General features: G+C 34.9%; 1 protein-coding gene across 1 annotated transcript in view; it reads left to right on the top strand.

The window, feature by feature from the left end:
- Positions 1-13,399, top strand: part of ITGA2 (integrin subunit alpha 2) — a 100,414-nt gene that overhangs the window by 48,659 nt on the left and 38,356 nt on the right. Inside the window, exons 4-9 of the mRNA XM_081278823.1 lie at positions 755-846; positions 4,190-4,304; positions 4,457-4,584; positions 7,321-7,469; positions 10,784-10,934; positions 11,219-11,384. Coding sequence (XP_081134949.1) covers positions 755-846; positions 4,190-4,304; positions 4,457-4,584; positions 7,321-7,469; positions 10,784-10,934; positions 11,219-11,384 — 801 coding nt within the window. The remainder of the gene's footprint in view (positions 1-754; positions 847-4,189; positions 4,305-4,456; positions 4,585-7,320; positions 7,470-10,783; positions 10,935-11,218; positions 11,385-13,399) is intronic.

Genomic DNA, 13,399 nt, shown 5'->3' with positions numbered 1-13,399 from the left:
CACTTTGTGGGAGCCTGAGGCCGGTAGCCGGGGAAACCGTCCTGAATCTCAGAAAAGGTATTCCATGTCTGTGTGGTCTTTTTGTGTCACCCCAAATTCACTCGAGTAACTTTGGTTCAGGGGCTACAGAATCCAACTAAGATTAAATGAAAGTGGTAAAAATGGCTTAGCCAAGATTGGAGAACATAAGCAATGGACATTATTATAGACCATTGCAAAGTTCAGTATTTCAAAACTGGATCCAACAGGTGACACCTTAGTTCAGAGAGAAGGGGTTAGAGAGATTCATTTATTATTTTACCTGTCTCACACTTTTCTTTAAAAATTCACCCACTCCTTTGAGCCAAATTCTATCAAATGGCATTCTCTGATAACACTTTAAGGATATTTTAACAATCCAGAAATAAAAAATAAATAAATAAAAGCATCAGATAGAGCCCACTTGACTTTGGAAAGGTAGAGTTGGCACATGAACAAATGATATCCTTGCATGTATTTTGTTTAGTCAGAAGATTGTTTGTAAAACACTTGGATTTAAAAGGCCCTCCCTGATAGCCTTCAGTCTCACACACTAAAATGAGCTGTCAGAGCTCCAAAGGATTCTCATTTCCTACACTTCATTACATAACACAAACTCTGGACATATAATACTAAATCCAATACTACAAGTAAACATGGGTGTGCCTTTTTAAAATAATCTTAAGTAAATGTAAAGATTTAATCACTTTTTAAAAAATCTCTTTCCCTCTAAAAGCTTCAACAAGAATTCCAAATGTTACTGAGATAAAAACCAACATGAACCTCGGCTTGACCCTCAAACGGAACATGGGAACTGGAGGGTTTCTTGTAAGTATTTACTTCTCAGATCCTCTTTCCTCTTGAAAAAGTTTGTAGTCAGTGTCTTCTCACCATCCCCCACCATCAAGTCAAGTCTTCAGATTTAAACAGCAGAGCTTGCTTTTGGATCAGTTATGCTATTTGAATATCCAGTGCAAATAACTGTCTGTTGATGTGTGAACCTCTTAGATAGTCAACAAAACCATTATCACAGGATGTTTGTGTTTTTTTTTTTTTTAAGGATTTTCCCCCCTTGATTCCTTACCCTTGGTATATATGCTTAGTACTCAAAGATAACATCAAAATCCCACGTCTCATTTCTGCTTTCTAAAAGAACCTTCAAGTTGAGTGCTATTAATTCAGAGAGTAGGTTTCAAAGCTAATGAATATTTTTGTTTTCAGTCGTTTACTATTGGTTGGCTCATCTGATAATATTTAAAGAATGGTACACTTTTTATCATATTTTATGTCTCATTTGGTTTCTAAAATGCTATGAAAAATATCACTTATCAGTAAAATAAAATGTCATTTTAGGGCTGGGGCTGTAGCTCAGTGGCAGAGTGCTTGCGTAGCATGCGTGAGGCACTGGATTTGATCCTCAGCACATCATAAAAATAAATAAATAAGGGATCTGGGGTTGTGGCTCAGTGGTAGAGTGCTTGGCTAGCATGTGTGACTGAGTTCAATGCTCAACACTTCATATAAATAAATAAAGGTCCATCACCTCTAATAAAATATTTTACAATAAACAAACAAAAAGAAGGCCTCCTGTCCATCTACAACTACCATTTTTTTAAAAAAAATGTCTTTTTAAACAAGTGGTCTGATGACAACTAACTAGATAATAACTTTAATATACCAAAGGAAAAAAAACCTATCAAGTGACTTTAAAGAGTTAATATTAAAGAAAAACTCGAAGAAAATGGAAATTTTCTTTAATGGAAATTTTTTGAAGGAGAGAATTTCTGAGCTTAGAACTAATGAAGAAATAACAGAAAATTGTTGAGAATTTTAACTATATAAAAATTTAAAGTAACACATACAAAAAAAGTAGAAATGAAAATAAAAAGTCAATCTTATTTGAAATTTCTGCTTTCTCATATAAGGATAACCTACTTGCTTAGCCCAGTTAAAGTTGTTTTTGAAAGCCTAATTTAAATTTACATTAATATTTTTAATGCCATAACTTGCTAACTTAAAAGCCTGCTTTATACTTGTATTATTCTAAAAATGTAACCAATTTTGAACAATGTCATTCTATTTGTAATGATAGATATTAGTTCTCTACCATCTTTGCTACCACTAAATAAATTAAATGTTGCTTATAATAATGTATTACAACTGTACATAAATAATATTGCAGTGCATCTCCATGGTTTATGATATTCTAAAATCTTTATCATATGGCTGTTTTCATATTTTTGTTTCTTTGTTTTTCAGGTTGAGTTAGTCAGAAAGAGGAACATATTGAGAATCAGGGATTATAGAATGTGCTTCAAATTTTTAAAAAAAAATTTCATCTCTGATTCCAGATAAAGTAAAAGTGAAAGATAATCTAAGAGAGTAATCGAACAGTCAATGTAAAAACCAGCAATGCAGAGATGCAGAGAGAGAGGAGGAGGGAGAAGGGAGAGACAAAGAAAGAAAGAGACAAGATTGATCAAAGTTTTTCTTATATACCTGATAGGTCAAAATTTTAAGAAACTCTTCAGAATTACATGGAAAAAAACTGATGATAGTCACTTTTTTTTTAAACTTCTTAAATTCTGGGCTTAAAGCAAGAATGTTCTGGCATTAACAATTGGCATATTTTAATTTCAACTTCTTATACTGTTTTCCAGTGCTCATGAAAGAAAAAAAAATCAGTTCTTGAGTACATCATAAGCTATTTTGCAAGGTGATTTTTAAAAAATGCTTTAGAATGCAGATAAGAATCAATAATTGGTATCTGTTATTTCATAAATTAGTCAGAAACATTGATAATGACTTTTTTTCTAACAAGTTGGCAAAATGAATCAGTTTTATAGAAGGAAAACTATGCCTTATTCATTGAGTATGAAATATGACCACAGCTGCTTCTATTATGCTACGAACAGTTAAACTGGGTCAAATAAATTTCCTTTTGTTTTTCCAATTGCTTCTTCAAGTCCATACTTTTCTGTTCAGTTTTAATAAATGATCCTCCCATAATATCAACACTTTGCATAAACTTTACATATCACCCACAGCTTTACATAATACTAAATTTTTAAAAAATTTTGAGGATCTTGGCTACACCTCTCATTTCTTCTTTTCTCCTTTTTCATCTGCTGATTTTAATATTATTTAATATAATGTTTCCCATATGCTCTAATCATGATTGAATCAGAAGTTCCTGGCATTTATTAAAGGTCTGATGCAAAGGAGAGAATGGGGATTCTGTTAATGGAGGTTTTAGGAACTGAAATGTGGATGATAAGGGCAAGGAGACAGTGTCAGTCAGCTTTGGTGACAAAATAAATTAGAAAATGGAAATAAGGAATTTGAGAAGATCTAAAAGTAAATAAATACTTAAGAGCAAAGGAAAAAAAAATCACCTTTCAGTCCTTAAACCTCATTTGTGTTTGGTTAACAGAGTGTTTTTTTTTTTTTAAATTGTGAATTTTCATGCAAAAATTTCCCTCTATGACTCTCAGGAAAACAGAAAACTCTCTTTCACAGCAATGATGGGAGGACACAGTAGCAAGCCTGTCTCTGGATATAAGAAATAGGTTCTTCATGGTTTCAGTTGTCTCTACCTGGCCCAGCCACTCCTCCAGGGTTTCCACCTGGCTCTCAGAGGCACTTGGGCTTATGGTTTCTGTACTTTGATTGGAAGGGATAGGAGTAAATTGATGATCCATCATTCACACTAAAGATGCTAGCCAACAGGTACAGAGTGCTTGCTATTTCCCTGCACTGTAAAGCGTTTTAAATCTGCAGACCATACTCTTCAAACAACCTAGACAGGAGATAAGGTTATGCTAATTTTATAGATGAGGCCCAAGTAACTGAGACATAAAAAATCAACTTTGCACTACTGATTCTAGGTGTTCTCTAGCATAGTTGGGGGACCTCTTGGGCTCCCCTTCACTGACACCTGCCCCTGACAGTACCAATAATTCTTCTTCTTACTGAGCTGCCACTGGACACAGAAGGTCTGCCACTTTCTTCTCCATCACTTCTGCCCTCTCCAGTTTTTCACCTGTTAAAGAACTGAAAATCCCCAGAATCTTGGAAAAGAATAGAAACAATTCCTTAGTTCCAAAATGGGGCAGTAGAAGTTTAGCATTTTCCATGTGTTTCCATTTATTATTTTCTCATTTCTTTCAAGACATGTGGTCCCCTGTGGGCACAGCAGTGTGGAAATCAATATTATACAACTGGTGTGTGTTCTGACGTCAGTCCTGATTTTCAGCTCTTAGCCAGCTTCTCACCTGCAGTTCAGAGTAAGTTATAAATGTGTGAAGGATCTGAACAAGGCTTTTCATTTAGAGGAGGGGGGAGGTTATCAAGTCCTACCCAATCCCTCCATAAGTCTAATTTCTACATGGGTGTGAAACTTGACTTATCTATGGAAATCTTCTTCTATCTTTTTTAGCCTGCCCTTCCTTAATAGATGTTGTGGTTGTGTGTGATGAATCAAACAGTATTTATCCATGGGATGCAGTAAAGAATTTTTTGGAAAAATTTGTGCAAGGCCTAGATATAGGCCCCAAGAAGACACAGGTATGCATATCAGTAAACTAACCCATAGCTTTCTTTATGAGAGAAGAATGATAAATATGAAGTTTTAAATTTTGCATTTGCCAAATCCCCATATTAAATGCATTAAATTTTAATCTTGAAAGTTAATTGAAATTTGAACTACTCTAAGTTATTCTTCTCCCTATCACTCTGTCCAATGCTGTTGACCTTAGAGTTTTGTGACACAGGTATCAAGACTTTGGGAAGTAACATTTTATTCTCTTTCAGTGGCCTATTTTAACCTCTGAATACATGCATATGTCTTATTTCTTCATGTCTGTATTAATAATGAATTTCTTATATTTATTCCTTGCTGTATATTCTTTGAATTATGGAAATTTTAGAAATGAGTCACTAAGGGCAATTCTACCACCTCTTATTTTATATTCCTTTATTGTTTTCTAGTCTAGCCAGGATTTTTTTTTAAACATAAAACCAAGTCTTTTCAATATTTTGATATAGCTCTCTATGTCTTCAGAAGTTTTTAATTTGCTTTTACATCTTCTCAGGACAGGCAACCCAAATTCAGGAACAGAAGTTTGATGATCTTGTAAGGAGACTGAAAAGCATTTATGTTAAAAGTGCTACTTATAATTTCAGCTACTCAGGAAGCTGAGGCAAGCTTATCCCTTAACCCTAGGAGTTTTAAAAAAGTTTCATTTCTGTTTTTTATTTTTCTTCTTTTTTTCCCCCTCATTTTTGTTTGGATCCTCCGTTCATTCTAGTTTTAACTGCACAGTGAACTAACCTCAGCAGAGAGCTGTTCACATAGTTACCAGTTATGTTCTTGGGTTGCATCTGATACCCCAATATCCAACATCTAGTAAAAATTTTGAAGTATTTTCCTCTATAGACATTGCATCTGTTTTTATTGAAATCTGCTTTTCCACTTCCCTATGTAGCATTATAAAATATTGATGTTACTTTATACCACCAATAGGACATTAATGCCTGCTGAGACCTTGGAAGTTTCATTGTGGACTTTTACCAGAAATTTGTGTTAACCTAGACTAAGTATAGCACAGATTCCTGGAGAGAAACACTGTCAAAGTCTCATATGAATGCATCTTGCCTCAGATGCATTCAAAGTCTCAATGAATCTTATTCCTCTCTAGGAGAGGTATAACCCAGTCTCGTTTCTCACAAATGAAATTGGGCCTTTCTATAAGATCTAATATACAACATGTCTTTTAATCCCCTTCTCTATTCTCACTTAGAATGTTGGGGCTGTCGAGAGGGTTACTGCACCACCATCAACCTCTCATATCAGACTTTGAAATCCTCCATTATTTTTTATCCTTCCCTTCCTTTCAAACCATACATCCTTTTCTTAAAGAAAGAGGTCCAAGAATATATTTATCATCATGCTCATGGGGCCCAGCATCCCCTCTCCCAGGCAAAAATCCCTGATTGAACTCAGAAATCCAGGCCTCCCTCCTTCTATCTTCCTTACATACTGACCTCAGAGAGTCTTTCAGGGAGCCTCTTTCCACTGATCCCTATTTCTCTGATTTCTATTTCTTGTTCATAAAACCCCATCTTTCAGTTTAGATAGTGATGCCAATGCCTGAAAATGAGGACATTAATAGAAGTGTGCGACCTCCTTGAACCCAAAGATCGAAAACAGTGTCCCCAAACATCTCGTTCAGAAGTCTCCTTTCTTTCATCTCTCTCCAATAAGATTCTCCCTAATGGTATTTTCCCTTGAAATCAGCCCAAAATTCTCTGTTCCATATGCATAGCCAACAACTTTCCCCCAGATGTGTCAAAACTGAAATCCAGTGCAGTAAATGAATCTAAATTGACTCCATACCTTAGGGGCACACTAACTTATCTTGTATTCAACTCTGATTTTTTTTTATAGCATGATTATCCTAAATGATGTAGTGTTGCCTTCTCTATGATTGCTTATAGTTGTTTGCAAGTCTATGTCTGCTGATAATTACAAAGTTTGTTTCTATCTATTTTAATCTTCCTGTTTTAACATTATTCTAATATTCATCCATATTAATAGCATAGGGTCATGCATTAAAAATCTTTATGGTTTGTCACCAACTGTCCTAGTTGGCGACCTAATGCTGGGTCCACAAAATCTGACTATTCCAATAACTCAAGAAACGACAAAGAAAGCATGCAACCACACAGAAATACCCCTTTCAATATTCCAGAGATGGCTCTGTGAACTTATGGTCCTTGGAAAGAGAGAGAGCCACCAGAATTCTTTATTCTTATATAGGGAACACACAAGGGGAGGTTCCATGGAACATTCTATCCCCAAAAGGGCAAAGGGATATGACTACAAAGGAATAGGTGAGAGTAGCTCAATCCTCGCAGGTGATGCATACACTGGAGCCAGGCCTTGCTATCCAAGCTGGGACAAAGCTCAAGTCACTATGAAATATGGTGATTGGCTCTAGAGCCTCCTGATTCAAGACTGGAGGGCATGGTCATTCAGAGTGGCTCCCCATAATGGTTAAATCTAGATAACCAAGTCATAATCCACAGCACATTCTGTTGCTTGGCAATCAGTACGACAGTTATACACAGATATCATTCCATCCAAAGAAAAATAACTGCCAAGAAAAAAATTTGAAGTGGTTCCCTTAAGCCACGGATACATGTCTAAATGCATTTTTTTTTAACTTTTATTATACTGGTCATATAGAAATTGTTTATTATGTGATGACAGTCCATGAATAAAATTCTGCTCTTTTGAAGGTGGGGTTAATTCAATATGCCAACAATCCAAGAGTTGTGTTTAACCTGAATACTTTTGCAACCAAAGATGAAATGATTGCAGCAACATCCCAGACATTCCAGTATGGTGGGGACCTCACAAACACCTTCAAAGCAATTCAGTTTGCAAGGTAAGTTTTATTGCCAAAACACCACTATTCTGACAATATAAAAGTGCTGAGAAGTAAGGAAAAGGAAATAAAAGATAAAAGAAGAGTAATATGTCTGGAACCCACACTTAAATCGGGCTAATAAACAAAAGTCCCCGCATTCTATAATTTGAATACTTTGAGAAGACACTTAGAAAATAAGGTTAAAATCTTTGATTCTGAGATTTATTTTTTTTTTCTGGTACCAAGGATTGAACTCAAGGGTATTTGATCACTGAGCCACATCCCCAGCCCTATTTTAGAAATAGGTTCTCACTGAGTTGCTTGGCACCTTGCTTTTGCTGAGGCTGACTTTGAATCCCCCTGCCTCAGCTTCCCGAGCCACTGGGATTACAAGCATGTACCATAGGGCCCAGCTCAATTCTGGGATTTTTATAAGATGATTTTTCATGAATTAAATTTTTATTTAAAATTTTATGCTGTTATTAAATTTTATTTTATTATTAAAATTTAAATTTTGCAACAGTTAAATTTTTATTTTATAATTTTTCATGAATTAAATGAAACAAGATCTTAGCTTCAAATGCCAGCATCATTATTTGTTAATATTTATCATAAATTTTTACTAATTAAGTTTATGAAGCACTTCATGCAAATTAACAAGAGCTGTAGAATCTTAAACATATGAACCAAATCACATGGTTCATTATATATATATATATATATATATATATATATATATATATATATATATATATATATAAAATAATCTGTGGGAAGTGTGGGTTTTACACTATGCAGTGTTTTTCTCATTCTTATGTCAGTTTCTATATTTTTCCAGGTCCATGACCTTCACCTTTACTGATTTAATCAGATCCCTTTACAAAAATCCTAAGTACTGCCCTGTTGTTAAAAAAAAAAAAAAATGAGAACAATACCCGTGCCTTTCCTTAAGCCTCCTTCCTGCCTTTTCATCTTGTGTGCATAGCTTCTTCCTGATACCAGAATTCCATTTAAACAGGGTCTGTACCCTCTCCTTCCACTTTCTTGAAACCTAGCTCTTCCCCTAGCTATGCAGGCCTCTAAGCCACCCCTCAAGCCTCATCCTCTTGGATAAGTATGTGATAAGGATGAACCTACTCTACTATTCTGAAACACTTGTCATGACGTGGCCAATATCTGGATCCCTGACAACTTTTTGTGAACAACTTTTGCCTAGTCACTGGCTTATTTTTCTTCTTTAAACAGAGCCCTTCCTTCCGTACAGCCCTTCCTCTTAGGAATTGTGTCCCCTCCTGTGGTGTCAGAATCAGCTCTCTTGATGTCACCCCACTACTGAGCAGTCATTCCTGAATTTTCCACCCAAAGCCACATGGGCATCAGGCTGATGCTGAATTTGTTTATTTGGAGTGTCAACTCACTTATCAAATTCAGCATGTGCTAAACTGGTCATTCCTTCCCCAGAACTCCTCGTGACTCTGTCTTTTTGATTCATGTCACAGTCTATTTGCTCAGTCACTCAAAAACTTGTTGTTTTTCTGTTTTCCTTCTATTCCTTCTTAGATCAAACGTCTGGTCAGTCACCACATCCTGTCATTTCTATTTCTGCACTTCCCATTACATCTGTCCTTTCTTTTCTTTTCTTTTTTTCCCCCCTCTCTGTGTGTATATTTTAGTTGCTGCTTCTAGTAGTGGGTGACTCTCTTTATCTATCTCAAAGTCAGATTCCCTATAAGGGAAGATATGATTGATGGGTTTAATTTTTCTTGTCTCTATTAAGATGTCCTGTAGGGCCAGGTCATCTCGTCAACTGCTGGCCAGTCAATAGGGTCAGCTGCCATAAGGTCAAGTGCTTTTTCTGATCCAGACTGAGGGGAAGAACTTGGTTGATACAAAATGGCCTTGTTAGAGTTAGAAACTACTGAGGGTCCCTGTTTTCATCAAGAAATATAGGTGTGGCACTTTTCCATGGGAGGCAACCAGGGCCTTGAAAAACTGTCCTCTCCAAGGTAATGGTCACTGTCTACTCAGATGAAACTTGTACAGTTTAATCATCTTTTCAAAACTTGTGTTTTCTTCCCTGTGCCACCATTATTTCTGTAGCTAAGAGAATTTAATCCTCCTATTGCCAGAAGAATCACCCAGTTTCCTGTACCACCCAAACTATAATTACCTCTGTTTCTCTCCCCTTTCTCTCTCTGTTCTGTCTCTCTCTTTCCCTCTCTCTCTTTCTTTAAAACACTGACACTTTTTTGCATTAATTTTGTTGTCCTGTTTCCTTCAACTTATTTCACTGTCTGTCATTGCAATTTGTTGTCACAGGCATTGCAGGTCATCAAAACTAAACAAGGCCCAGTTTCTCTTCTTAAAATCTTCACTCATACTTGTGATCTAGACTATGTCCTAGACAATATACTTCACTCAAAAAGGTTGGATGTGAAAAACTATAATTCAAATTTATCTAGCTGAAAACTATGGAACCATTTTGTACTTTTTTATACTCTATGAAATAGAGTACACAAAATATTTTAGGAAATAAAATGATATGCTTCATTTTACATACCAATAACTTGAAGAACTTCTTACACATTCAGGTAAAAATATGCAGCACACATTGAATATGTAAATTTGAAGATGGAAGAGATGAATTGAGGACAGATACAGGTGTTAAAGTATCATTAGATAAATGGTAGTTTATCCATAGGAGTAGGTAAAATTATGTAGAAAAAAAAATGTGTAACAATATGGTCCATTTGACAGAGAGAAATAGATTATTGAACAGCTAGTTAATCACTTAAAAACAAAATAAAGCTTTAAACCTGCCTTGCTCCTTGCATCAAAATGGATTTCATGTTGACCAAAAATTTAAATCTAAGAAAATGAAACCATTTTAAACAATTATAGAAGTTGAGTGATTTAGTTGGGTGCCATGATGCACACCTGTAATCCCAGCAGCTCAGGAGGATGAGACAGGAGGATCTCAAGATTAAAGCCAGCCTTAGCAAAAGAGAGGCGGTAAGCAACTCAGTGAGACCCTGTCTCTAAATAAAATACAAAATAGGGCTGGGGATGTGGCTCAGTGGTTGAGTGCCTCTGAGTTGAATCAATTTCTAGTACCAGAAAAAAAAAAAAAAGCTTTATACATGAGTAGTCTGTAAAATACCATGTCAAATATGAAAAATACAAAGAAAAGGGTTAATGGATTAAAACTGAAAAAGATCAATGAGCTGAGAAAATTATTTTAAATACATATAGGCTGGATTTTAATTTTAAACCAGAGGTCAACACATTAACTTCATCTTTTGATAACGAGTCTTTAATTTTATTGGCCACAGAGATTTTGCTTATTCAGCAGCTTCCGGTGGACGACCAAGAGCTACCAAAGTAATGGTGGTTGTGACCGATGGGGAGTCCCATGATGGTTCAATGCTGAAGGACGTGATTGAGCAATGCAACAACGACAATATACTGAGATTTGGCATAGCAGTAGGTGGCTTTTCTTTTCATGTGTTTTGTAGTTGATGGATAAATGTTCCTTTATACCAGCATTTTCTTATTGACTGTTCAAAGTTTATTATTTTAAAAAGTTTTTACTGTCTCTCTGCTCCTTGCTGATTTTCTGTCTTGTCGACTAAATAAATGGGTGTGGAAATGTTGCTTGATTTACTTCTCCAGAAGGTCTTTGGTGTTGGGAAGTAGACTAGAAGGTGTTATTAGGAAACGTGGAGAACAACGGGAATGACTTTTTTCCTTCTTCCTCTATTTTCAAGGTTCTTGGGTATTTAAACAGAAATGCCCTTGATACTAAAAATTTAATAAAAGAAATCAAAGCCATTGCTAGTGTTCCAACAGAAAGATACTTTTTCAATGTGTCTAATGAAGCAGCTCTTCTAGAAAAGGCCGGGACATTAGGAGAACAAATTTTCGGCATTGAAGGTAAAAGAGCTCCTTTTAAGAACTTTCTTCTAAAACTTTATGAAATTTTTATTGTATTCACACATTTGCATTATTAATGTCAATTAGTATAGTTTTGTAGGAAAAATACTTCTATACATCAGTAAGAAAAATTTACAAATATGAACAAATACTTTATAAAGGATAGAATATCAATGACTCATAAACATAAAAAATATTCCCAACTTCAGTAATTATTTAAAAATAGAATTTCCATCACTTTTATATTTTACCTAAATGTGCACAATAATGTTTACTATTATAGAGATTATTGAGAAGTAAAGAAGCTCATACATTGTTGACAAATGATAAATTGATGAAAAATTAGCAATATCTATTACATTCCTAAATAGTTTTACCTTTTTATATGATATTGTATAATTTTTGAAGAAACATTTTATTTATGAGATCTAAAATAATTTACTTATGTGGATTTAAAAAGTCTAGTCAGTGTAGAAATATCACATATCCAGGCACTCACTGTGTGGAGGATTAGAACATACTTTAAATTTCGTAAAGAGTTCCACACTACCCAAATCCTGGTTCCAGATAGTTAATGCAACTCTCTGCAATAAAAAGGGTATTTTAAGGGAAAGAGAGGTGGGAATAGCAAGGATAGTAGAACAAAACAGACATTATTACTTTATATGTAACTGTGAACAATATGATTCTACAACATGTACACTCAGGAAAATGAGAAATTATATCCCATCTATATATATCAAAGTTCATAAATGCATTCTATTGTCATGTAAAACTAATTAGATCAAATTTTAAAAATTTTTAAAAAGGGTATTTTAGTGATCATCTACATATCAGGAACTACCTTCAAATCTGCATCCAAGGGGATTGCATAAATTAAAAGTTCATTGCTATATTTACATCTTGATCTCCTGATTATTTACTGGAAATTCCTAATCAAAAAAAAATTGTATTCCTTCTTAATTATCCTATGGTGCTTCTAAGTGACTAGTCATCATCAAAATCTCATGTTCCCTGAGATAAAAAAATTACTAAGCTGTCCATGCTGATAATTTTGTGCATTTGTAGTGGCATGAATAAGAATGACCACGATGTAATCTAAAGCTAACTAGAAATGATTTTGTACATTATCTACTACTACAGACTTTTTGAAGAGCACTCTTCTATTTTATTAAAATTACCTCTGCTCATTCTGTGTAAATCATTACTTCTTCTAAACAACACTAGGTTATATAGTATAGTTTCTTCTCTTTATTAAAATGTTAGTCCAAGGAATTTAGCTTCCTTTTTGTGAAGATTAGTGAAATGGAGCCATCTTGATCTTAACACATGGAAAATGAGCACTAGTGCTAGTGACAGGGGCAAGCACCACATGTGAACAACTTCCTCCTTGGTAAAATTCCTCCTCAATATTTAATCTTGGTTTCTGGTAGCTAACCCAAATATCTCTCAGCAGAATCTTCACCACTGGTCAATTACCTAACTCATCCAACTGCATCTGAGATATGTGTGCATTTATTGAGACATACTTAAAAGTTAAAAATTCAGTTAGTTTTTCAGCTAGTAATGAAAACTTTTTAAAAAAAAAACTGACATCAGGACTGGGGTTGTGGCTTAGTGGTAGAGCGCTTGCCTAGCATGTGTGAGGCACTGGGTTCAATTCTCAGCATCACATATAAATAAATAAAATGAAGGACCATTGATAATTTAAAAATATTTTTTAAAAAACTGACTTTAATTTTCACCTTGCCTCATACCCTTCCTTTGTGAAAGGGTCTTTAATATCAGGAACTTTGTAGGCATGTCATTAAATGCATTAATCTTAAGTTAAAACCAACTATGAACACTACTTTGGAGGTATTATAGATTTTCATAATCTGTTAAAACACTTTCTTAGTCATTTCCTTTTTCCAGGATCTTCCAGCTCTTTATTTTTGGGTGAATGTTGTGTGTGTGTGTGTGTGTGTGTGTGTGTGTGTGTGTGTGTGAGAGAGAGAGAGAGAGAGAGAGAGAGA

Source organism: Spermophilus citellus, assembly GCF_964194105.1.
Source record: "Spermophilus citellus genome assembly, chromosome: 1".
Classification (NCBI taxonomy): Eukaryota; Metazoa; Chordata; class Mammalia; order Rodentia; family Sciuridae; genus Spermophilus; species Spermophilus citellus.
This window is presented reverse-complemented; position numbering and strand designations above follow the sequence as displayed.